At 38.3% G+C, this 23,956-nt stretch overlaps 3 protein-coding genes and 1 pseudogene across 3 annotated transcripts in view; 2 read left to right on the plus strand and 2 right to left on the minus strand.

Annotated features, from left to right (window-relative positions):
• Nucleotides 1-4,956: 4,956 nt before the first annotated feature.
• cks2 (CDC28 protein kinase regulatory subunit 2) lies at nucleotides 4,957-7,927 on the plus strand. The gene is made up of 3 exons (XM_030132545.1): nucleotides 4,957-5,135; nucleotides 5,631-5,758; nucleotides 7,404-7,927. Exons 1-3 carry the CDS (start codon nucleotides 5,077-5,079, stop codon nucleotides 7,445-7,447), a joined length of 231 nt encoding a protein of 76 aa, XP_029988405.1. The 5' UTR covers nucleotides 4,957-5,076; the 3' UTR covers nucleotides 7,448-7,927.
• A 62-nt stretch (nucleotides 7,928-7,989) lies between these two features.
• Nucleotides 7,990-11,271, minus strand: cimap1d (CIMAP1 family member D). Its single transcript, XM_030132950.1, has 4 exons — nucleotides 11,232-11,271; nucleotides 10,895-11,005; nucleotides 9,846-9,959; nucleotides 7,990-8,477 (listed from the first exon to the last, which is right to left on the minus strand). The coding sequence occupies exons 1-4, from the start codon at nucleotides 11,269-11,271 to the stop codon at nucleotides 7,990-7,992; spliced, it is 753 nt and encodes a 250-aa protein (XP_029988810.1).
• A 3,402-nt stretch (nucleotides 11,272-14,673) lies between these two features.
• LOC115418739 (uncharacterized) lies at nucleotides 14,674-14,817 on the plus strand (annotated as a pseudogene).
• Nucleotides 14,818-15,724: 907 nt separating this feature from the next.
• cpamd8 (C3 and PZP like alpha-2-macroglobulin domain containing 8) overlaps nucleotides 15,725-23,956 on the minus strand; it is a 52,490-nt gene continuing 44,258 nt past the window's right edge. Inside the window, exons 38-44 of the mRNA XM_030132931.1 lie at nucleotides 22,924-22,998; nucleotides 22,606-22,711; nucleotides 22,287-22,397; nucleotides 21,988-22,200; nucleotides 19,674-19,748; nucleotides 17,062-17,263; nucleotides 15,725-16,840 (exon numbers count right to left, since the gene is read on the minus strand). Coding sequence (XP_029988791.1) covers nucleotide 16,840; nucleotides 17,062-17,263; nucleotides 19,674-19,748; nucleotides 21,988-22,200; nucleotides 22,287-22,397; nucleotides 22,606-22,711; nucleotides 22,924-22,998 — 783 coding nt within the window. The 3' untranslated portion in view covers nucleotides 15,725-16,839. The remainder of the gene's footprint in view (nucleotides 16,841-17,061; nucleotides 17,264-19,673; nucleotides 19,749-21,987; nucleotides 22,201-22,286; nucleotides 22,398-22,605; nucleotides 22,712-22,923; nucleotides 22,999-23,956) is intronic.

Here is a 23,956-nt window from a genome sequence, read left to right on the forward strand (position 1 = left end):
AGCTCCTATGAATTGATCCACAGGCCCTCATGAAACACAGGCTTTTTAAATTTTTTAACCAAGTGAGTGCCTGGATTTTTGTCTTTTTCCAATAAATAACAATTGTACTTGGAACCTAATACATTTTTATAGTTTGATTGATCTTCATTTTCAGTCATTGATTAAATACTTTGAGTTTGATGTTCAGTGATCCAGGTTTATTACCTCCGCCAAGGAACAGGGGAGGTTATTACCTCCGCCAGGAGGTATTGTGATCACTTTGCTTTGTGTGTTTGCGTGCGTGTTTGTTTGTTAGCAAGATAACTCGAAAAGTTATGGATGGACTTTCATGAAATTTTCAGGAAATGTTGATACTGGCACAAGGAAGAAATGATTAAATTTTGGTGGTGATTAGGGGGGCAGATCTGTCTTGGCGGAGGTCTGTGCTCTCCGAGTGCTTTTCTTGTGTTTTCATTGGGGTTTGTCTGTCTGTTTGTCTGTTAGCAAGATAACTCAAAAAGTTATGGATGGATTTGGATGAAATTTTCAGGAAACGTTAATTCTGGCACAAGGAACAAATGATTAAATTTTGGTGGTGATCGGGGGGGGGGGGGGGGGGGGGGGCGCTGATCTGCCTTGGTGGAGGTCTGTGCTCTCCGAGTGCTTTTTTAGTTTGGTCATTTATTACCTCCACCAAGGAACAGCAGAGGTTATGTTTTCATTGGGGTTTGTCTGTTTGTCTGTCTATTGTTAGCAAAATAACTCAAAAAGTTATGGATGGATTTGGATGAAATTTTCAAGAAATGTTGGTACTGGCACATGGAACAAATTATAAAATTTTGGTGGTGATCGGGGGGAACTGATCTGCCTTGGCGGAGGTCTGCATGCTCCGAGTGCTTTTGTAGTTTAAGTATTTAATATTTTTGACTTTACTTTGACTTTACCCCCAAAAGTCCTCTAAGATTGTATATTTATAATCTTGTCTATACAACTTATCTTGTGACCAAGATGTTTATCTTGTTTGCACAGAATAACTAAGATCCCAGTATCTTGTGCCAATAGCTTAATTATTATTATTATTCCAGTGCTTGTTTTTTCAAGGGTTATATCAGCAAATTAATCAGCTAGTAAATTTAAAAATCTATAACAGTCAAGTCTGAATGTGTGCCATGTTGCTAGTACTCTGTAACTTCCCACTTTGGGATAAATAAAGTACATCTATCTATCTATCTATCTATCTATCTATCTATCTATCTATCTATCGATCTATCGATCTATCGATCTATCGATCTATCTATCGATCTATCTATCGATCTATCTATCTAAATGATAAATTTGGTAAAAAAAAAAATTCCCTTTGCACTTCTTTAATATTTCTGAGGTAAGAAGCTTAACATACAGACACAGCAGAGCATTCTTCAGTTCCATCCAGAAGGCAGCCCCAGGCAAAGTGATCAGGACTTGTCTCCCTACTGTTTGTTCACTAAATATAATGTAATTTGCTGACATAAGATAAATATCTGACCTTATTTACAGGGAGACTGTACCCATTTCTAGAAAGCTGAACATGAAGGAATCTGTACAAAAACAACACACTGGCAACAGTGACAGGGTTGTGCAGTTTACAAAACAGAAATATTAACTAATTGATTCAAGGCGGTGGAGATAGTTTCATCCAATTAGATTAAGTGACTGTGTGTGCATGGTCTTGCAATTTAATCTCTCCAGGCAACACACACACACAAAAAAAACAAAAGAAGCAACATAAGGGATGTGTGAAAAACCTCCACCCTCTCCCATCTGCCTTGAATTCTCTCCCTAACTTCCCTCCAAGCCACTTCCCTAGAGACCAATCGTCCATCTCAGCACAACCATTTGAGCTCCTCACCCACACAGAAAAAAACATTTCCATTATATTTTCTTATTCTCTCCTGCCTTACTCACACTTGAGTATTTATTTTCCATGTTGCACCGAGGTAATCAATGAATCAGGGTTCTCAGTAAAGCAGGTTAAGCAGGGATTAGCACTGACTGCACAGCTTTTATTTATTAATTCTTCACCTTGGAGTTGTTCGTTGTAATGCACAGGTGATAGAGAAACCACAATGAAAAAACAGCATTTGTTAGGGGAAACAATAAAGAGAAAACTGTTAATAATTTCAATGACAACATAACAAAGCCTTTTGGTGGTTAAAAAAAATAAACAAAAAATAAATAAATATATATATATATATATATGTGTGTGTGTGTGTGTGTGTATATATATGTATATATATATGTGTGTGTGTGTATATATATATATATATATATATATATATATATATATATATATATATATATATATATATATATATATATATAAACAAATGCAAATACAGCACTGTGCAAAAATTCTAGGCCAAGATTAGGTTTGTGGGTTTAAGTTCTAATGAGCACACATATTCATTTCTCAGTCTCTGTAATAAGATCCAAACTGCATGTATGGTAAGTATGTACAGGAATAAAACAAAAGTTTCAGGGAAGTATTCAGTGTGACCTCCCTTTGCATTTAAAATGTCTTTAACCTTTTTGTTCAGACAATAGGACACTTATCGCAATATTCTTCTAATGTTTTATACCAGGTTTCAGTCAACACATGTCAGATGTTTCTAACTGTTCGTGCTGCTTCTTGTCATGGGGATAGGCGTCACATTAAAAGTGACGTTAACCTTAATAACCCATTTAGTTTAATTCTTGTGCATCTTATAAGGCTGTGCACATATTTCCTGCACTTTCTTGATGTATCTAAAGAAAGGAGATAAATAAATATGTATGGTCATTTCAATCCTTCAAAAACAAAACAGATAGAGGTGGCACAGCACTGTACATGCAAACAAAATTGAACTGATTGTGAAATAAGCTGGTGGTCAGGGTCATCTGTTGTGCAAAAACACCTGGTAACTGAGTGAATCATGCAGCATACACCCACATGGAAAAGATCAGTGTGTTCCTGTCAAACCAGGACAATTAGTGAAATTCAATTAACCCATAAGTCATTAGGATTTATCTTCTCACATAATCAATTTTGACAGTTGTGTAAGCAAGGAGCATCACGCCTTGTGTCTCCAGAAAGAACTGAGTGAACATCTATATAATTCATACGGAATCATACTGTACTATTCATACAGCATGTTAATTCAATATTAGGCGGGACTTACCTATCTGTAGAGGGATAAAAAAAAAAATAAAAAAGACACAAATAAAATCCAGCCCAGTGGAAATGTGTGTCTGAAGTATGGTTCAGCTATGATAAAATAAGGAGCTGTGACTGAAATTGACAGCAATTTCATTTCATTACGAAGGACCTAATTTTACTACAAGACATACACTCAGAAATATAACAAACCATCCATAGAAAACATACAACCCTGTCACATGTCACCCGACCTTCATCTAAAGAGCCAGTCACAGTCCTGTTGTTTTGCTACTGAGTGTAAGAAGTTACTGATAAACCAGATGTTGACCTAATCGAAACATGTTAACAGATGTACAGGACATAGCAGGCTTATTGGAGCACATCATGTCCATTTATCAGTCAAAGACAATTAATTCCACTGAAAACATGCAAACAAGTACAATAAACGCACGAGACTCAGACTTTCACTTATAATAAATGTAACAAAAATTGCTTTTGCATAAATAAATACAGGAATAAACTATACAGATATGTTTTTTGTTTGGCTTAAATAAGTATTTGCTTGGACTGCAACCCCATTGTATTTCTATATTTGTGCAGGGGTTAACATATTTACACCATTACTTTCTTCATTTGCATTTACAAAGGGAACAAACCATGCTGTGAATACACCAACAGTCATTAGTAGCCACCTGACAACAGCATTACAACTAAAAACAACAAGCTTCACAGTATGGAAAGCTCCAAGGATTTTAGAGAAGTTAAAATGTAATCAGGGATATTATTATTATTATTATTATTATTATTATTATTATTATTATTATTATTATTATTATTATTATTATTATTTTGTTTGTTTGTTTTGTTTTATGTCCCAGCAAATAATTTACTGTGAAAATTAGTGAATATGTAAGGACCAAAAAAGACACACACATATGCATTGTTCAAGCAACTCCTAACATACTGGATGTTAAAGAGTTATTTATTTTAAATTTAACCATGCAGCAATTGTAATGAGTCATGACAAATAGCAATTATTCCTTTCATTCATCATTCTTCCAAAAAAGACTTTATCTGACAGATGGTAGTTGGTAGATGGTACTATAGTTGTAAATACTTTCAATCTAAAATTAACATTAACAAACCTTAAATAACAATGGATATTTTGTTATCATTAAATGCTATTGAATATACATGGTAATAATAATATCCACAGATAAATTAATTTGCATTAATTAGGCTTTGTTAAGTACTGTTTTAACCCATTTATTTTATCTTTCTGCTTTGATTAAAACAGTGAAATATGAAGTATGACTGTGCTGTACTTTGTAGCAAACCTGACAGAGGTTACTACAGCCCATTTGAAAAATGTTATGGTTAATATTAAAATATGTACACTTCAGTCTCTCCTGGCTTCCTCGTCTCACCATGCCCACGCTTACGTTAGCTACGTCAGCACGTTACGCCTAGTTGTACTCGGCAGAGGGAAAGAAGAGCAGAGAGTTATATTGGTCCCATGTTTTTAGATTTTTAGAAAAGTCCGACTGATTGACTTGAAATGTTTGCAAACACATCAGATTATCTCGCATTCAAACACAGTACATATGAACTAACATTTGACTTTGTTGGATTAGCACTACTACTGAAACACACACAAAGTGGGTCCACCCGTCAATTATTAGAAGTGGTGCATCTTGAACTATAGACGATTTGTTCTTGTGGGCGGAGCACTGTTCTGTCCGCGTGCTGTCGTCCTAACCAATCCGGAGGTCGGCGGTTGGAGTTTGAATAGTCCTCTGAAAACAGCGGCAGATGACAGCGAGTTGTTGCGCTCGTAAACATCGCTAACAGAAGGAACCCAGACGCTTCACACAAAAAACAAAAAAACTTTCTGTGCAATTTGACCACTATTGTCGACTAAAATGTCGAAGAAACAGATTTACTATTCTGACAAATACACCGATGATGACTTCGAGTACAGGTATGATGGCTGGCATTTGCTAAAGAGACGTTAACGTTAAACGGTAGTTATTTCGTGTCACCTTTATTTTCTAAAGCTAAATTATAAATGTAGCACATTCAGCCACAGGTTAAAGTTTGTCGATATTTCGTTTGGTCAACATAATCCAAACAGTGTTTTTGACTTGTGTTGGCCTTGTGTTCAATTGTAGAAATTGTTAGCCAATGCTAGCTAACAGCTGTTGAAGTTAACGTTAATTACCCAGTGCCTTTGTATACTGGGAGGTAGCTAAGTTAGCTAGTTTAGTTAGTGTTAAAGTAGTTTACTAAACCATGTCAGTATGTTGTTGAAGTAGCTGTAAGGTTATGTAATGGTGACGTTGGTGTCTCCCTGGTTGAGGCTTTATGACGTTTAATATCTGAACGCAAGTTTTTTAGTAGCATTGATTTGTCTGTGTTTTTGTTCAGACACTCTTTGAGATTCCCAGTATGTCATCTGTGTTTTCCCCCAACACAGGCATGTCGTACTTCCAAAGCAGCTGTCTAAACTGGTACCCTCCTCCCACCTGATGACAGAGGACGAGTGGAGAGGACTCGGGGTCCAACAGAGTCAGGGCTGGATTCACTATATGATCCACAAACCAGGTGAGAAAGAACTCTTTAGATAACTCCCAACTTTCATTCACTTATGCCTGCAGTGACTTGGGTGCTTCTATGAAACTGGGTTCATTTTGGTACCTGGCACTTTACCAGCTTTTTTAGACCCAATAATAAAAGAGAAATTTAGACATATTTCCTCCCAGGATGTACCTAATGATAACCTCAGATGAATACAAAAAACCCAAAAAACTCTTGCTCTGAGCCATCCCAAAATTAATGAATTTTTAATAAAATAATGGGGCCAAAAATAGGACCAAAATTGGAACAGGAAAAGCTATCAAGGTGTCAGTGCATTTGATCTGGAAAACATGGTTAGAAATAGTCTTATATAGCACTATAAATAAAGACACTATGTTAAATTTGGCAATCTTAGTGGCTTTTCTAATCCAGACATGCAGGTTTTTCTTGAATTGGCTGTCTCATTCCAGGTTTCGTATTTAACCCATCGTGTCTGCTTGTGTTACATGTGGAACCTGCCCATTTAAACACAAATTGTGAGTGATTTTGCAAAAGCAGTAATTTTTGTGAAACATTCTGCCTTGCATAATTAGTTTGATTCTCAAAATGTACCTGTGAGAGACTAAAAAGACTTTCAAAAAAAATGTAGCGTGTAATTTTCGTGTTACAATGCGGATTTTTGTATAAAAAATAATATAAAAATGTATTTTATCTGAAAAGTAATTTCTCTTGTATCACAGTAAATATTTATTTTTTAAATAGACCCAAAGTGCTTCCAAACTTGCTTCATAACATTAGTCTACATCTGGTTTGAATTTTTAGCCCCCATGTCCTGTTTTTAGGGACCAGTTTCATAGAAGCACCCACTTTCCTTCATCTTAAATTTGTTATTATTTCTTAATAATAAATGCAATCCCAGCTACAAAAAATATATATATACATACAAAACTATAGAAAATGGTAAATCTTCCTATTTTATTGTTGGGGAAAGAGACTATGTAATAGTTTTACGAAATAAATGACTTGGAATACTGTTTATTAAAATTGTGAGCTAGTAGTCTGTATACATCATTGAAAAGCTTGTTAACACTAGGGTCATGTAGGGAGGTGCAGTCCTGCACTTTCTGGTTGTAACCTGTGGGACTTTACTTAAAAATATGTACAGTAGCCAAGTGATGCCAGTAATTACACATATGATGTTTGTCAACAAAGGTGCAGGTTGTCATAAACTACTGAAGAAGCAGATGTAATTAATACAACCAAATGTTGCATAAGTGATGTCATAACTTTATTTCTCCACAAGCTGCACAGAGTTAATGAATGCAGATCTCAATAGGACCAGGCTTGTGGTTTTCACCTGTTTACACATTCTCAGCAGTTCTTGAAAAGCCATGTAAGATGTGTCAAGGTGATTACCCTTTTGGTGTTGGTGGACAAGAGGTGCAGATCACTGAGCTGTTTCACTCAAATGGTATTTTACTATATTTAAATGAAACATTCTGAACTTGTGAATCATCTTACAAATTGCCAGACGTCATATGTGTAATTGATGGCATAATTCATACTTATGGGTCCCATGTGGTGCACTGGAAGGGGAAGGGTTTCATCGTCACGTGGTGGAACTGCTGTGCTGCTGCTGGTGTTGACAGCTACTTCTTGTTTTCTTCTCCAGAGCCACACATACTGCTTTTCAGAAGACCACTCCCCAAGGATTAACTGGAGTGAAGCACCTGTAATATAACTGCTATCGTTTGGCTTTTTCTTATTGTCTTTGAACAATACATCTCTGTCCACATTCTGTACATCACCATATTTCCTAATTTATAGTTTAGGAAAACCCCTAGTGTTATTGTGATTTGTTCTTTCAAACTCCCTCAGTTTTTAGAGGCAGTGAGAGGCAAATAGTCTGATTCCACTGTGAATTCTATGAACAATATAAAAGTGAACACGGCACCTGTCAATTGTACACATAAATACATGTTTTAAATGTCTTGTTGCATTGTTAAGATTGATTTTATTTACTGACTGGTCATACAGACATGAATTTTTATTTTTCTTAAACTTACAATTTTCCTCTGTTTAAACATTTACTGTTCCTTATCCTTGTTTTCTGTACATATATGATTTCTAGTTATTTTCAGCAACAAGTCACTATTGATTCAAAGAGTCCTGTGCTGCTGGAAAAATAAAATGTACATAATACATTATTGTGTATACGTTTGTTTCAATGACAGATTTGTAATTCTTCCGGACAGTGTTTAATCAGAAACATTCACAATTAGTGGTGTGATAAATTCCGAGTGTCTGATGCCTAAGGAGTACGCCGGGGCCCGGGCCTTGTGAACTGTCACCTTCTCTGGGTTATACGTTCCGGGACCAGGTTTTTTTGTGCTATCTTTCGGTAGACTGTGGCGCCCCAGCATGGAGAAGGCGGGTCGTCGGGGTAAATAAACACTTGGGTCTGTGCTGTTGTATCTGCATGGCCCCGGTGTCTTGGTGAGGTCCACAGACGGTCCACCAGTGGGGTAACTGGCTGACATGGTGTAGCTTGCACTGGCTGGCTTGTTTGGAATGTGGGGGCCCATGAGCGGAGGGAGGCAGTACTTATTAGGAGCAGGTACTGTGTCCACGCTGCGGTAGTGAGTGCGATAACCCATTGTGTAGCATGGGGGTCTGCGCTGGAGGTTACATGGGGGGGCTCGTTCAGGGCTATATGCACCTGGACCTGGGGTCTGTAGTAGCTCCTCTAGAACAGAAAAACATCAAAACACGACTTGACATGTCATAGAAGCATCTGTACGGCTTCAGATTGTCAGTTGAAATCCAGGAACAGAACAGTTTTTCAGTTTAGGTGCTGTTCAGGTCCAGCATCTTCCCTAAGTCTGTTGGAGACCTGGGTGCTTACATGGGCAAGAAAATGTTTTTTGTTATCATATATATATATATACCTGGAATTCTGTCTGTCCGAGAGTTTTGTCCATCCCATTTCTCAGACACGTTACCAAATTCTTTTCAAATTTCACGTGTTCTTTACCACTAGGAGACGTGCAGTGCAGTTTGATGCCTGAATTAAAATTTAGGGATTTTTTTTTTTTTTTAACACATTTTTCTAAATTTCAAGTTAGATTACATTATTCACCCAATTCTTTTCAAATTTCACACAAATGTTCTTTCAGGGTTCGTACGGGTGCTTGGAATCCTTGAAAATGTTTCAATTTCAATGTTGTGTTTTCAAGGTTTGAAAAGTGCTTGAATTTTAGTTGAAGTGATGTGATTTATCTGTTTATTTTAATATTAACTCTGCCACGTTAGATGGGAAGCCAAAGCTACTTACAAAGAGGTGATACATTTTGGAAAAAAATAAAATAAAAATTAGTGGGTGTTGTCAGGTCGACTCTAGGTACATTTTTGTCTTAATCTTTGTCTCTGTGTGAGTGTGCCTGAAGAACGCCAAGTGGCTTCCCTTTTTTTGGATACAACTTTGTGTTCTCCTTTAATTTCTAAACTTTTTACTATTATGAAGCATAATTTTAGATGTTTATAGCATAATACAATGTACATCATTGTGATAAAAATGGAAAAAAATTATGAATATATATATATATGTGTGTGTGTGTGTGTATTCTTGTAGATATGTATTTTACTCCAGTGATAAAGGTGCTGTGCTGGAAAAATTTGAAAATAATCCTTAAAAGTTCTTGAAAAGGGCATGACTTTGACTTTGAAAAATGTATGAACCCTGTCTTTACATGTGCCTTCCTCTCAATTTTTATTTTTTTTTTTTTTTTTACACATTTTCAAAAAGCTTTTTAAAAGACTGAAAGTTAAGACTCAATTAATCCCTGGGTAGGCAGGGTACCAGTGAGCAGGTGGGGCAAAGTTTTGTATGACTGGATTGGTAAGTGCTACATACTTTTTCAGTTGTTTTTCTTTTCTTTTGTTTCTCTGTAGAGAAAAAATCTGTGTACAAAACTTTGAAAAACCTGCAGCAGATAAAAACAGTGAAGAATCATTAGACTTGGGAAAAGTCAGTAATTTTCCATTAATTTGTCTTAGCTCCTTTAATCGTCGGGAAAACCCTGGACCAGAACAGTATGCAGTGTTAAAAACTTACTCTGTGCTTTCACTCTACCCAACATTGAGTACGCAGGAGTGCCGTCCTTTCCAAAGCGCGTAATTTGGGCATCAATATGGTACTGAGGTCCAGGACTGGAGTCTACACAGTACACTGGAACAAAGACACGAAAGGATTCTAGGATGTCTCTGCTGATTTGGATGTAAGTTTCTAATACGGTGATGCAAAAATGATTGAGTAGAAAAGTTCTGTCTTAAAACAGTAACTGAGGGAAAATTATATTTTAGCAAAATATACTTAAAATGTGGAAAAGGTTAAAGTAGTAATATTGTAGTAAAATGGTTCCTGTCATTTTAACGATGCATATTATTTTCTCTAAGATCACTTACAACACAGGGGTCAAACATCGGCCCGTGGGCTGAAACCGGCCTGGCAACCAGTCCAATCTGACCCGTGAGATGAAGGTGTGAAATGGAAAAATTAAACTTAAGATAGTAACAACCAATGGTGTCAAAACTGTTTTAGTTCAGGTTCCACATACAACCCAATCATAACAGCCTATAAATAATGATAACTCCAAGTGTTTCTCTTTGTTTTAGTGTAAAAAAGTAGAATTACATGAAAATATGTACATTTACAAACTATCCTTTACCAGTGTAATGTGAACAACCTAAAAATGTCTAGAAAAGTAAATGCAATTTTAGCTTTGATTTGTTGTTTCTGAAATGTTTGTTCATTTTTGAGCATGTTTTGTTCTTCTTATTATTTATTTTGTTCACATTTGTTGATTTTTTTTGTGGCTTTGTCTTTGGTTTACTCAGTACTGGTCCTTAAGCAGTGGGTTAGTAGTTTACTGACGTACAGAATAGTTACTAAGTTTTGTCTCCCTCTTGTGGCTCTAGTGTGACATTACAATATATTAAAGTGAAATCACTGATGGACTGCTTTGAATGTATTCCCTTGTCCCTCCTGTTTTTGTTTTATTTGAATATATCATAATCTATTTAATTGCCATATTTTCTTATGTAGTTGTGAGTAGTGACTAAAGGCTGATAATGGGCTAAAGGTGTGGGTGGGTGTGAGCTCACTGTTGTCACTCATCCTGCCGTGGAAAGAATAAGCGGGGCTAGTGGGCTTGGTGAAGTCATGGCCGATATATCCAATGGTGGGAGGAAGACCATAACGTCCAGGTCCAGGTCCTGGACATGGGTAGAAATATCACAGCATATACGACATTTACTTATCATGGACATATTAAATAACATCTGAGGATTTATTTAAAAAATGTGCATCAATGGACAAGGTCTGTGTTCAAGTCCTCCTGCAGATGTGTCTTTTTCTCATGTAGGTAAGTCAGTACTAAATAAATACAGTGTTACATAAACTGTTGCAGGAAAAGCTGCTGCTTGTCAGAGTTCATCTTACCTTTTTCTCTTCCTGCAATTGCTGGATATTTTTTCTCCATTTGTCCTGGTGTACACTGTAAAAAATGTAATTAGTGGTTACTAAAAATTTAATAATGGCAACACGGTGACACCTAATATCACTGAGTAGATTTAAAGATGATTTATTATTAAAGTAGATACAAAAAATGCAAATGCATTTTCATCTATTTATGTGTTTGTTCATTTATAAGTCTAATGTCCTGTCAGAGATTGTTAGACTTAGTTAGATTTAGTAAATATCTCACAAAATTAACTTAGATTTATCAAATCCCTGAATCTCTGGGGGAGTGTTTTTCAACCTTGGGGTCAGGACCCCATGTGGGGTCACCTGGAATTCAGATGGGGTCACCTGAAATTTCTAGTAATTGGTAAAAAAATATATAAATAAATTACTAATAAAAAAATATTTTTTAATGATTCAATATATATTTCATTATAATTAAAACAATACAGTTTTCCTAATAAAAATCAAGTTCAAATAAAATGCAGGATATAATATCTGAGAGGGCATATCTTGATTGACCCAATCATGTGACCACATGCATTACTGTGCTTCAACCTGCCTGGACACAGTCAAAACCAGACTGAACACAGAATGGATAGATTTCTTCACCCGCCTGGCCCAAAGACATGTCCAAGAGAAAAATGTCTTTGTTTTGAATGTCTGGGGTCACCAGAAATTTGTGATGTTAAAATGAAGTCACTAGCCAGAAAAGGTTGGGAACCACTGCTCAAGGGAATAAAAAGTCAAATTTACTAAGATAATTGCAGATCATTTTATTCATATTATTTGTGTTTTTTACACACACACACACACACACACACACACACACACACACACACACACACACAGACACACACACACACACACATACATACTGTATATATATATATATATATATATATATATATATATATATATATATATATATATATATATATATATATATATAATGCTAAATTAGATGCAAATAAAAATGAAGTGAAATCCATCTTTCTTTAATTTGAATATTTTTACTAGTTTTTAACACTGAAGCCTACTCAGTATTATATTATTAGATTTTTTGTATAAAAAAAAAAAAAAAAAAAGTGAAATTTAATCAATGATTAATTCTAATATATTTACTTTACATAAACCTTTTAAGTGCCAAAGTCACAATATTGTGACAAGCAACAACTGAATGAAACAGACAGCTTTTTGAAAGCCTGATCTCAAAACTGAATATAAAAAACAACAACAACAACCCTCAGGTGCCTAAAAGGTAAACTTCTGATAAATCAGCACCTTGAGCCTATTTTACTTTTACTTATTTAGGTTGTTCTAAGCATTGATTCACCCCGATCTCACTTTTTACAGTGTAAATGAGTTGAAAGCAGGTATAGACTGAATATTAGCAATGGTCACATCATGTAAATAATCCGTCAGAATCCTGACAGACTGACTTCCAAAAAAGTGATGTTTGTGTTTTTTGCTCCTTACCACTGATGTTTCCCTTTTTCTGACAGAACTTAGTCAAGCTGCAGATTGAAAGACGCATCAGAAGCTCATGTCACTTCTTAATCCATCAAACCTGAGAGGTTTTCCTTCAGACATCCCATCATAGGACTACGTTTCTCCAGGACCCCGCATCTTCCGTTCCTTGGCTGTCACTGAAACCTCTATGATCCAGAATCAATCCCTAATTTCCTCTGAAACAATCAGGAAACATGAAACCCATACAGCAGCTCACATCAGAGTGACAACACCAGAGCAGACCCACTGGTTTTTTCCCTTTATCTGCCAGTTGTGTCTTTGTGCAGCTGCTCCATCTATCTGTTTGTGGCTCAGGACAGGTGAATGGCTCTTTTCACACAGAGCTCGATGTATAGGTGCACTCAGCTGCTACTTAGGAACAATGTCATCACTCCGATTCACTCTCATGTAACGCTAGCTCCCCACTGCAAACCATGAAACCTAGATCCCCCCGTCCCTCCTTTCTCTTTTCACTCTTTCTGCTCATTGCAGTGTGGAGACGCAATATCACTCTTCAGCCATGCATGCAGTTGCCATGGCGACTGCTGTGGATAGTTTGCCGTGGCCAGGTCCCCTGCATTGCTGGCCTGTTGACACTTGAGGGACAAACTTTTCCATCGGACCTGGAGGGGAGCATGTACTTCTGCTCAGAGCTTGATGTTTCAGTTTATTTCCATTACAGGATTTTACCCCAAAATGTGAATTACTGAGACTTTACATAAGGAATGCAGAGAAAACAGTTTATTTTCCTCAGTGCTCCATACTATAGTCTTAGAAAACACATCCGTACTCTCCAACGTAGACACAGGGTCACATGCAGTTCAGCACATGTGGAGCGGTAGGAGGCTTCTTTTATCTGGCCCCACAGATCCAGTCATGAACTGCCAACCTGCAGCTGGAAAACACTTCTGGAAATGAAAGTAACAAACCGATCACCCAGATGCAGTTACAACTCCAGGCCTCTTTGATCTCCTCTAATCCTGGCCATGATTTGTACTCGCCATTTGCAGGAATAAAGGGGCCGAGCTGCCAGTCGCCGGAGGCTGCAGTCACCCAGAGGCCCTGACAAGTGACATGTGCAGAAAACAAACATTAAACTTTAACAGAGTCCAACTCTCTCCCAGCTGCTGCTTTGGTAACCCGAATCTGTTGTCAGCAGTAACACAAACACATACAGCACACATCCAAACTTTGTGATGTATACAGCACAGATCCACACAGACACGTACATGCTTTCTGTCTCGCTCTTCCAGAAACATGCCAGGGGTTAGAGAATCATTTATCAAAGCAGAGGGCCCTCTGAAGCGGCAGGGTTGTAATACAGCTCACTGCTGACAGGAAATTATCTCCAGACTTAACTAGCCTTTCAAAGGAAATGGAGCAACATAAGCTTTCATAAACAACTGCGCTGCTGCTCTGTGAGCAGAGCTGATCCACTGGTGTCCTGGGCTGCATCTGCAGGTTCAGCGCTCTAGGATTACAGGAACAAACCCTCATATCTTTACCGCTTTTACATAAAGGAGAAACACAGTGTTCCCGAGGTTTCCAGTGGGCTCAGGTACTTTATGGGTTCTGTAGGGTTTCTAATAATTCACGGGAATTTGAAGTTACTTGACCTATTTTTTGACTTTTTAGATAATTAACTTTACTAATGAAATAAAGATGAAAACACTCAATCCATTTCACCCAAAACAATGTTTGACATTTAAAGGTTCAGCCTGGGATCTTCAGTGGTATGTAGATTACAACCTCCTAAATTCCTAAATCACCCCACGTATCCTACCCCTACAGAGGTTGTGGAAAAAAAAGTAAATAGCAGTAACAGTAAATAACAGGAAGTCCCTCATTCAAGCCTGTTTTGTCCAAAGTTAGTGAATTATGTATGTTAATACATAATAAATAATATGTAACACTTACCTGGCAGGTGAGGTACCATGATCAAGAAGGTGGCTCACCCAGGACGAGGCTCCGGTTGTGCTGACCCCTGTGAATGTGGGAATCTTGACTGCATGAGTTCTGGAAGTGGGGGACTGTGATCGTCCTCAAGTTCCTGAGGGTTCTGAACAAAGGGATCAATAAAGTTTGATCTAATCTAATCTAATCTAATCTAATCTAATCTAATCTAATCAATAATATCAGAACTGTGCCACAATGTAACATTTTTTTCTACCATTTTGGGCCAAAAGTGGTCCTCAAAAACCATCATGGTTCTTTTTTTCCCTCTCTTTTTGAATACCTCTTTCTACTTCCAAAGAACCTCCAGTGATAAAAGGTGTTACATCAGTATGTAGTGGTTTTGTGGCCAGTATGGGTTGTGTCTCCTATGCTTCTGTTCCCCTTGTTTTTTCCAGGCGTTTCAGATGAGGTGATTTTAACTGGCGCTCAGTCAACTTGCTCGATGAACATCCAGGGTGTACCCTGCCTTCACTTGTTGATAACTGGGATAGGGCTACTAATTCCTGTGACTTTTTCGAGGACTTTGGAAAATAAATGAATGCAAGAAGGGTTGCATATGAACAGTTGAACTTTATTTAGCTGCCAAATAAGTTAACATATCATTAGCTAATGTTAAGCAGCTTCACTGGTAATGTAACGTAATTCGGCAGGAGTTTCCATGTTTTTGTGTAATTTGAAGTTCTAAAAAAGGGTTACCTTACACTACCAAGACGCTAAATTTCTTTTGTATATTCATTGGGCTTTGAGGTTTAGTGTGTGATATTTAGTGACATCTAGTGGTGAAGTTGTAGATTACAACTATGTAAATAGCAGCTACAAGACAACGCAAAAGTCCTTGTTACAGTCAGTGGTTGTTTTGTCCATATGGTTTGTGGTTAAGGGGATATACTTTAGCTCCACACCCAGATGTAGTAGGTCACATTAGTGTTAACACTGAATATCAACCACTGACTTCTGATCAGATGCAAAAGATGTTCACATACAAAAAAAACCAAAACATAAAATTGGATTGTAGACATTTTATTCTTGTTTGTTCAAAAAGCACAATATTTGATATGCATACGGGGCTACATTTATTTAAATTTGGTACATTTACAGAAATTAAAAGACTTCATTCTTGATTTTGAGTTGGTTGCTTCACGAATCCAAAATTTAACAAAAACAATAGCTTATAAACTGTACAATCAAATCTTGAAGTAGGTAAAGGTGACACGAGAGTAGACATTGGTATCTTGGTTTGATAGGGTCAGAAACATTTAAGGTGGAGCGTCCTGGTGGACCAGTGGTTTAAGATACATGTCTTCTCGTAATCCATTGTTTGAGATGTCCAGAGACCTTTGCTGCATGTCAGACTCTCTTTGTCTCTTTCCTTATGTTTCCTGTCATTCTCTGCTGTGCTGTCAATGAAAGGCACCCTCCCCTCCAAAAAAACAAAACAAAAAAACAAAACAAAAAAAAAAAAACATTTGAGCTTATGTTTCTGTAAAGCATATGGTTAGCATATGTCTACTTCCAGCAGGATACCAGCACAAGAATTTTATCAAACATTTCAATAATCAGGTTAAAGCTTGCTATGAAAGGAAAATCCCTTTGACAGCACATACAGAGCTGAAACATAAGGTAACAGGGCAAAAACAGTATGGATGAGCAATGACAGAAAAATATAAAGGATATGACCTCTAGCTACAAATAAATACCACAGATAGAAAATATAACAAAATATTTTTGCTTAACGTCAGGTGTAATTACAAATATAAATACTTGATTATTTCTTCTAGTGATTATAAAGGCAGTACAGTGAATAACAAAGATGCTATGATGCCCATTGGTGACTATGAGTCTGGAGGAAAAAAATAAAAGCCTGGAGGACTCTAGCTTAATAACAATTGCCCAAAGTGACATCCAAACACACACACACACACACACACACACACACACACACACACACAAAACACATCAAACACACACACTGACTCACACCAGTCGACCTGTCACTCTCCATCCTCCAGCATCTCCTCTGTTCAGGCTGAGCCAGTCTCTCTCTTCTCTTCCCATTCACGAGCATATTCACAAATAATGTACAATTTGGAGGTGGGCGTGGTTTCACTCTGTCAGCGTTTCTGTGGAAGAAAAAACACAACATACTCATCTTCAGACATCAGAAAAAAGTTCTTTCATTGACCAACATCAATGTCTTCAACTGCCAACACCGAACAGTTCTTTATTTACATCATTAAAAAGGACAATATGGACTATAAAAGGTATAAAATGCTACATGTAAAACACGGATGACCACATTTTGCAATCTGTAACAAAAAATAAACAATGCAGTAGGTTGTACCATCGCTCTGGGCTGTTTTTTGTGTCTGGTGTGGGTAGCTGAGTATCCATTGGAAGGAGAACCTTCTGCTCTACATCCTCCCCACCTACTGGAAGGTCAAAATGGTCCCCTCCCTCTGCATCGGCGAGGAAAGGCTCTGAGTCAGGATCATACTCATAAGAATAGTAGGACTCCTCCGCCATGGACACCTGCTCCTCTTCACCTGGAGAGCAAACATGTGATACACACAGATGAAGCAATAAGTCAGACCTTAACAAGACGGTAATTCAGTGAATGACTGAATATTTTGTATGTAATCATGAGGACTTGATTCAGGAAACATCACAGTTACTCATGGAGGCTTTTAACTGTGACTGAATATTTCTGCAAAGCGCTAATAAGCCACCAACAAGCTGAGAGGAGGTTGACTAGGGGTCGAGGTGGACAGGATTAGTACAAGAACAATACAGACAAAGAATCTAGGACACCTATGTAGAACCGTATAAGAAAGGTTCTACATATAGGACACAGATAAGAAAGTTTAGATTGTATTTTTGTACTGTTTTATCCCCTGACAAAGGCCTATCTAAAAAATTTTCACTCACAATATGTGTTTAAATGTACACAATATTTGGAATACTTTCACCATTTTTTCTTGCTGTCATATATTCCTTTCCCATTGGACACTGAAGCTGTGAAGCCTCTTAAATCTATATGCCCATTTCTGTGAAGTGGTGTGTTTTTCAATGCATAAAGGCGTACAGGTTAATTCAGGTGTTGAGTATCACTTCATGTTTTGTACGTGCCAAGTTCATAAGCAGTAATACCCCTTAAGAGACAGCAGGGGTCCCTCCCTGCTTAGAAAGTTACATTCACATTATGTACAAAATGCTTCTTAGCCTTAGGCGTTTTGAGTGAGGGTATGGATATCTTAAAACCTCATTTTATTCAGAAACTTGAGTTGACTGGAATCACATTTTACTTCATTGAATTTTACACACAGCAAAAGACCCTGGTAGAAACTGGTACCACAGTATAAACATATAGTGGACACATGCAAAAAAAATATTTTTGTACATCTAATGCATAAAGATTGTATGACTAAAGTGGATACATGTGACAGAAAGATGAAAACACATTAAACAAAACCTATAAGTCTGTGTATCCATTATATGCTATCCTCTAGTACAAGTTCACTAATAAGACAAGTCTGCACAGGGAAGCGGCTAATTCCAGAGCTTCAGTTTCCTCCTCTGTTCCAGTGGAAGCTGGCAGTTCCTTGGCACAGCCTTCCTTCAACTATTACACTCTGAGTGCACTTTAGCAGGCATGTCGTCAACTTTCTAATGGTTTACAATGACTGTTTTTACAGTACTTATTCAATCTTATCACCCCAGGGGTATCACACTGTAGGTGACTGTGTGTATCCGGGAGGATATTTGCCTGTGTAAGCATGCAGTGTGTGGAAGTGTGCGTGCATACATATACAAATGTATGTGCATGTGCATAGCAGCATTCCTGTGGTGTGTGTGAAGCCTTAGCTTTTGTACTAAGGAGACCTTTGACTGAGAGCAGCTTTGTAAGCTGCAGCTACCAGGAGCTGCAGGCTGGGAAACAAGTCAGTGCAGGCTATGCCACATCACACACACACGCGCACACGCACACACACACGCACACACACGCACGTGCGCACACACACACACACACACACACCCTTGTACATTTCTCTGACATTCACACAAGCAGACTTTAATAGCTCACACATTACTGCATGCAATCCATGTACACAACTGACTCCATGTGCAGTACACACACACACACACACACACACACACACCCACACACATACACACACCTGCAACTCGGGAATGGCTGCAGTGCCTTTGGATGTTTTCCTTGCCAAATGTAACAAAGCTACATCCTCCGTCCACATACAGACAAACATCCTATCAGGAATTCCCTGGCTGACTGTCTGGAAGTAGCAGCTGATCTACGCTCAGGGCAGAGCAACAGCCCAGCCTGCAGTGTGAAACCTATACTGTTTAACACACCGACTGTAGACATGATGTGGTGGCAGGGGAATGTGCTGTCACACCTCACTTGCCTTTAATCTCCTCTTTCCATCTTTCCTCAATACATGCACAGCTCTTTTTTTCTTCACTCTTCCTCCCACTTGTTCTCTCCACCTGTCTTCTGCCCAGTCCTTTCCCTCTCTTTCTCAGTTTTAATCCCCACTCGCATCTTCCATCTTTTTGCCCTTTATTCCCACCCCACACCAGAAAAGAAACATGCATACATGCAACATGCAACTAAAAGCATTATTCATGTAAATGCAGTGCCAACAACGTGCCCAGGTTTGGACATTGGCGATCTACCTTTAAATATTGATTCTATGTTTACATTTAGCTGACACAAATGTCCATACTAATGTATAGGAGGATGCTTCTACATGTGCCATGTACTGACATCTGCTGATATGAATTAGGAAATAGTCCTGCTTCCGCTGGGCAGAGCTGACCTTTTCAGGCATTTGGATGCAAGTTTGGAGAGAAAGAGAGAATTGAAATAGAGAAATGTGGTCTGAGTGCACATGGAGGACAAGAAGGAATTCAGTGATGTGGTGGATAAGTTACCTGTGTGCACAGGTACAGAGGGCTGCTCAGTTTCCTGATTTGCTACTGGTTGCTTGTCTCCCACTGTGGTCACCACTGGGAATAAAAACACAGACACACACTGGATTAGTCACATATATGTGGCTGCTGTAACATCTTAAAAAACAGTGAATTTAACAAAGTTGTTGTTGCATAATATAAATACTGCCCAGAAGCATTATCCACCCCACTGAGCAACACTTGGCAAAACAATGATGTACACTCAGTCTTAGCAGAGGCCTGCATTAAAATCTTTCCAAAAATAGCAGAGGCCAAACCATGGCCAGGGAGCTGTGTGTATGGAAACAAATTGTATCTTTTTCCTCTTCAAATTGGAGATGGTGCCATGAATTTCCTCTCACACAACCATACACAAACAAACAAGGCCAGGGATCTCTAAACAAAAATATGATCCTGTTGATAATCTACAGCACTTGGCACAAACAGGGGTCTTTTCCCACCAAAGTTTTGTCTATGCCTTTTCCCCAATCTGCTCCGCAACATGAAGGCTCCTTTGTTGTTGGGCTGTGCGTCGGAAAGGAATGTGACAAGGATTTCAAAGGGCTGGACAAAAGCACTCTGTCATTTGGAGAGCCCTGTAATACAGCGGAGAGGGAGAGAGGGTGCAGAGGGTGCGGCGGGCAGCTCAAAAAAACTCATCCAGTAATCAGCTCAACACCTGAACAGCTGTTTTCACAGCTCAGATCATTGGCCACACAGGTGAGTTTAGACACACATGTGGATGTGAGCAAATAGATGCATGCATCGAAAACATGTGGACAATTACACACTTGCATGAAATTACAGCAAAGTCAACTGACTGTATCGTATAAAGGTCAGTGTTTCTGAGTTCACACTCGCAGGTACAAACTTGTCTCCTCTCAAGGTAGAGAGGGTTCTCAGATGCGCTGCCAGTGAGTGTGATTTACAGCCTAAAGCACAGATGTACAATACTGATACGGAGTGGAGATCAATCGATCATGGATCTTTGAAAGACACTGTAATTATGAGCAATAAAAAGCAGATTAATCAGCTGGTATCACCGCTACCCCCCCCCCACCCCCCCAAAAAAAACAAAAACAAAAACAAAACACCTAACACTTAGTGCTGTTCCAATTTGTATTTTTCAGGGAAAAATACTATTGCAAGAATGTCTCTACAATAACATAGGTAGAAAAATTGGTGTATTGATAAATGCAAATCAGTATAGTGGGAACAGAGTTCGTGAATAATGCTGTGAGTTTGTATGTGTGTGTGCCTGCAAAATGGGAACTTAGATGAAAAGTGCAAAAAAATGCAATGATGTGTGAAGAGCTACAGAAACAAAAGAAAAAAAGAAACAAAGGATTATACACATTATAAAAAGACTCATACAACTTCATATAATCCAGACCACTGGTTCAGATAGGGGGTGAAAACAAAAGCCAGATTCATATTTTGACAAATAACAGTTTCCTCTTACATCTGTGAGCTCCTTAATCAGCAACTCTGGTATTACGTTATTGTACAATACATTATCTATAGCCATTAATATTAATGCAACAGTAGTGGATAGAAATTTGCATTTCTTTGTGATGATTTTCTGAAAATTTTGTTAAAATTATTTGTTTTATTTTTAGTGTTTAAATTTTCCTAAATAATAATTCATAAGAAAATAAATAAATGCTGAACATCTAAGTATTTAATAACCAAACTAGAAGCACTCGGAGAGCGCAGACCTCCGCCAAGGCTGTTCAGTGGCCCCCCCGCCCGTGGGCCCCCCCCCACGCCAAGGAGGTTATGTTTTTGCCAGGGTTTGTTTGTTTGTTTGTCTGTCTGTTTGTCTGTCCGTTAGTGTGCAACATAACTCAAAAAGTTATGGACAGATTTTGATGAAATTTTCAGGGTTTGTTGGAAATGGGCCCCCCCGTGGGCCCCCCCACCCCCGATCACCACCAAAATTTAATCATTTCTTCCTTATCCCATTTCCAACAAACCCTGAAAATTTCATCCAAATCTGTCCATAACTTTTTGAGTTATGTTGCACACTAACGGACAGACAAACAAACAGACAAACAAACAAACAAACCCTGGCAAAAACATAACCTCCTTGGCGGAGGTAATTAATAAATATCGCAAAGTCGGAATTTCCACTTTCCAAACTGCATGGATGCACACAACAAACCCTGATGTAAGCGACACATTCTCTCAAATGTGGCTGTGTACAAGCTTCTTCATAAATGACACATAGATTCTGACTTAGGAGGCAGACGCCCACAGAGTGGAGTCAGCTGGTGTGTGATGTGAGGATGCTTACTGTGTGGACACTGGGACAGTGGAACCTGCTTGATGCGCGTCCCATTTCGACAGGCGAACACTTCCATCTGACACTGGTTCTGGTAGAGTTGCCCATCAGACCCACAAACCGGTTCTCCATCATAGCCGCAGTCCCTATAGCAAGTGCAGCGCTCAAACTGTTCCTCCTCCAGACACCCAAACACGTTGTTGCACTGGTTTCCCTGCACAAAACCTGCAGGGAAAAATCAGAATGTTTAAGAGGTGAGTGAAAGCGGGTCACCTGTAAATGAACACACGCATATGCAGCAGAAATCTTACCTATCCACTGACTGGTTGAACTCTCCACCTCATTACAGGTAGGTCCATCACACAGCTCCCGCGCCAGAGGACTGCTCTCGCTGACGTTGTAGAAACGGGTGGCCTCAAAGGCTGCACAACAAGCACAGATCCACACCGGTACGTTCACACACACACACCCACACACACAAAACAATGATGACGCTCAACATAGCTAGGCCATAAATATAAAAAAACCCTCCTATTTCCATAAAGGAGACATGACTTCATAAATCATGGTTAAGTTAGACGGTTTTCCTGCTCTGTAACTCTTTAAAGAGAATATTCATCAGAGGCACACCTGGTTCATAGTAGTCATAGATCTTGACCGGAACAGGCGCTGTCTTGCCAACAATGTATTCCCTGACAGCTTGGAAGGCCACACACGTCATACATTGGCTAGGGATCTAAGATGGAGTGACAAACAGAAGTGAAAAAAAAAAAAAAAAGAGAAATCTCAGTAACACTCAGAAATATGTGGAAATGGAGGTAGAGAAGTACATATTTTTACATGCAAAGACAATTTTTCCCGCCTTGAGCAAGGACTGTTGTGTAACACTTTGCCTGCCATCACTTCATACCTGACTGTATGTGGGTCACGACTGACATAAAAACTCACCTCATCAAAGTAGAACAGCACTTTTCTTCCACTCAGCTCATATCGTTTCAGACCCACTCTCTTGTCCATCAGTAGCTGTTAAGGAAGATCCAAGGAAACTGATCTCAGTACAGTAAATAGTTATTGTTGTACATCCACAAAGGTCAAGCAAAAGTGCTGCTCTGATTTTAGAGAACATTCTGAAATTCTAGTGTTTTCATGTTTTTTAAAGTGGAAAACCCTTGGCTAACCGTCAATAAAAACAAATAAACTAACCAGTGGCAAAGAGTCTGAAGAAACAGAAAGACAAAATTCTGATGCTTTTGTAACAACAACTTTCAGTCCAACATAACGGAGGCATGGCTCTGCCACTACACACTGATACTATCACGGAACAAACAATTACCTCTCTTCTCTTGTCAATATAAGTAACTTAACAGAAGCAAAATATATAATAAAAAGAGGAAAATGGAATCTATGGGAACCAGAGAAGTAGCTCTATGGCTGCACTTTATTACATTGGAGTGATATATTAGCTTTCAGTTTTTTACCTGTGGTACCAACTAACCAATTAGAACAAAGAGTTTTGTTACCATAGCAACTGTCAGTTAGACTAATGATTGGCACGAAATGATAAAAACATGGAAAGTTTAAATCATACTTTGCTCGTGGTATAACAATACACTGATAGGGATAAGGGATTTATTACACCTTTAAAGATGATTCTTTGTCAAAATAAAACACTAGTCATAAAAGTAGCAACAAGGTGACATTTAAGATGCCTTTACATTTATTGTAGTCAAGGACTTGAATAGTAATCAGCACCACATTGTACTGGATAGCTCCATTTCTTGATAAGCAAACTTCATTATTCACAGATGACTGGTTATAAAATGTCATTTCACGTTTAAGAAATATGATCACTCAGCAGTAATGTGACAGAAAGGTTGGTACTGATATGCACATCATTTTGAGCAATTCTGGATCTTATGTTTCATAACGTCTTGAGCCTTTGTCAACATGTACAGCTCATGATTGTACCTATTCATGTTTT

Source organism: Sphaeramia orbicularis, chromosome 4 (assembly GCF_902148855.1).
Source record: "Sphaeramia orbicularis chromosome 4, fSphaOr1.1, whole genome shotgun sequence".
Taxonomy (NCBI): Eukaryota; Metazoa; Chordata; class Actinopteri; order Kurtiformes; family Apogonidae; genus Sphaeramia; species Sphaeramia orbicularis.

Bases quoted from the DNA above. Each gene is read 5' to 3' on its own strand.
- cks2 (XM_030132545.1), top strand. From the start codon at position 5,077: ATGTCGAAGAAACAGATTTACTATTCTGACAAATACACCGATGATGAC. The intron at 5,136-5,630 runs GTATGATGGCTG...CCCCCAACACAG, and splicing joins GATGATGACTTCGAGTACAG to GCATGTCGTACTTCCAAAGC. The intron at 5,759-7,403 runs GTGAGAAAGAAC...TTTCTTCTCCAG, and splicing joins CTATATGATCCACAAACCAG to AGCCACACATACTGCTTTTC.
- cimap1d (XM_030132950.1), bottom strand. From the start codon at position 11,271: ATGGAGAAAAAATATCCAGCAATTGCAGGAAGAGAAAAAG. The intron at 11,006-11,231 runs GTAAGATGAACT...ACCCATGTCCAG, and splicing joins AATTGCAGGAAGAGAAAAAG to GACCTGGACCTGGACGTTAT. The intron at 9,960-10,894 runs GTGAGCTCACAC...TCTTTGTTCCAG, and splicing joins CGGCAGGATGAGTGACAACA to TGTACTGTGTAGACTCCAGT.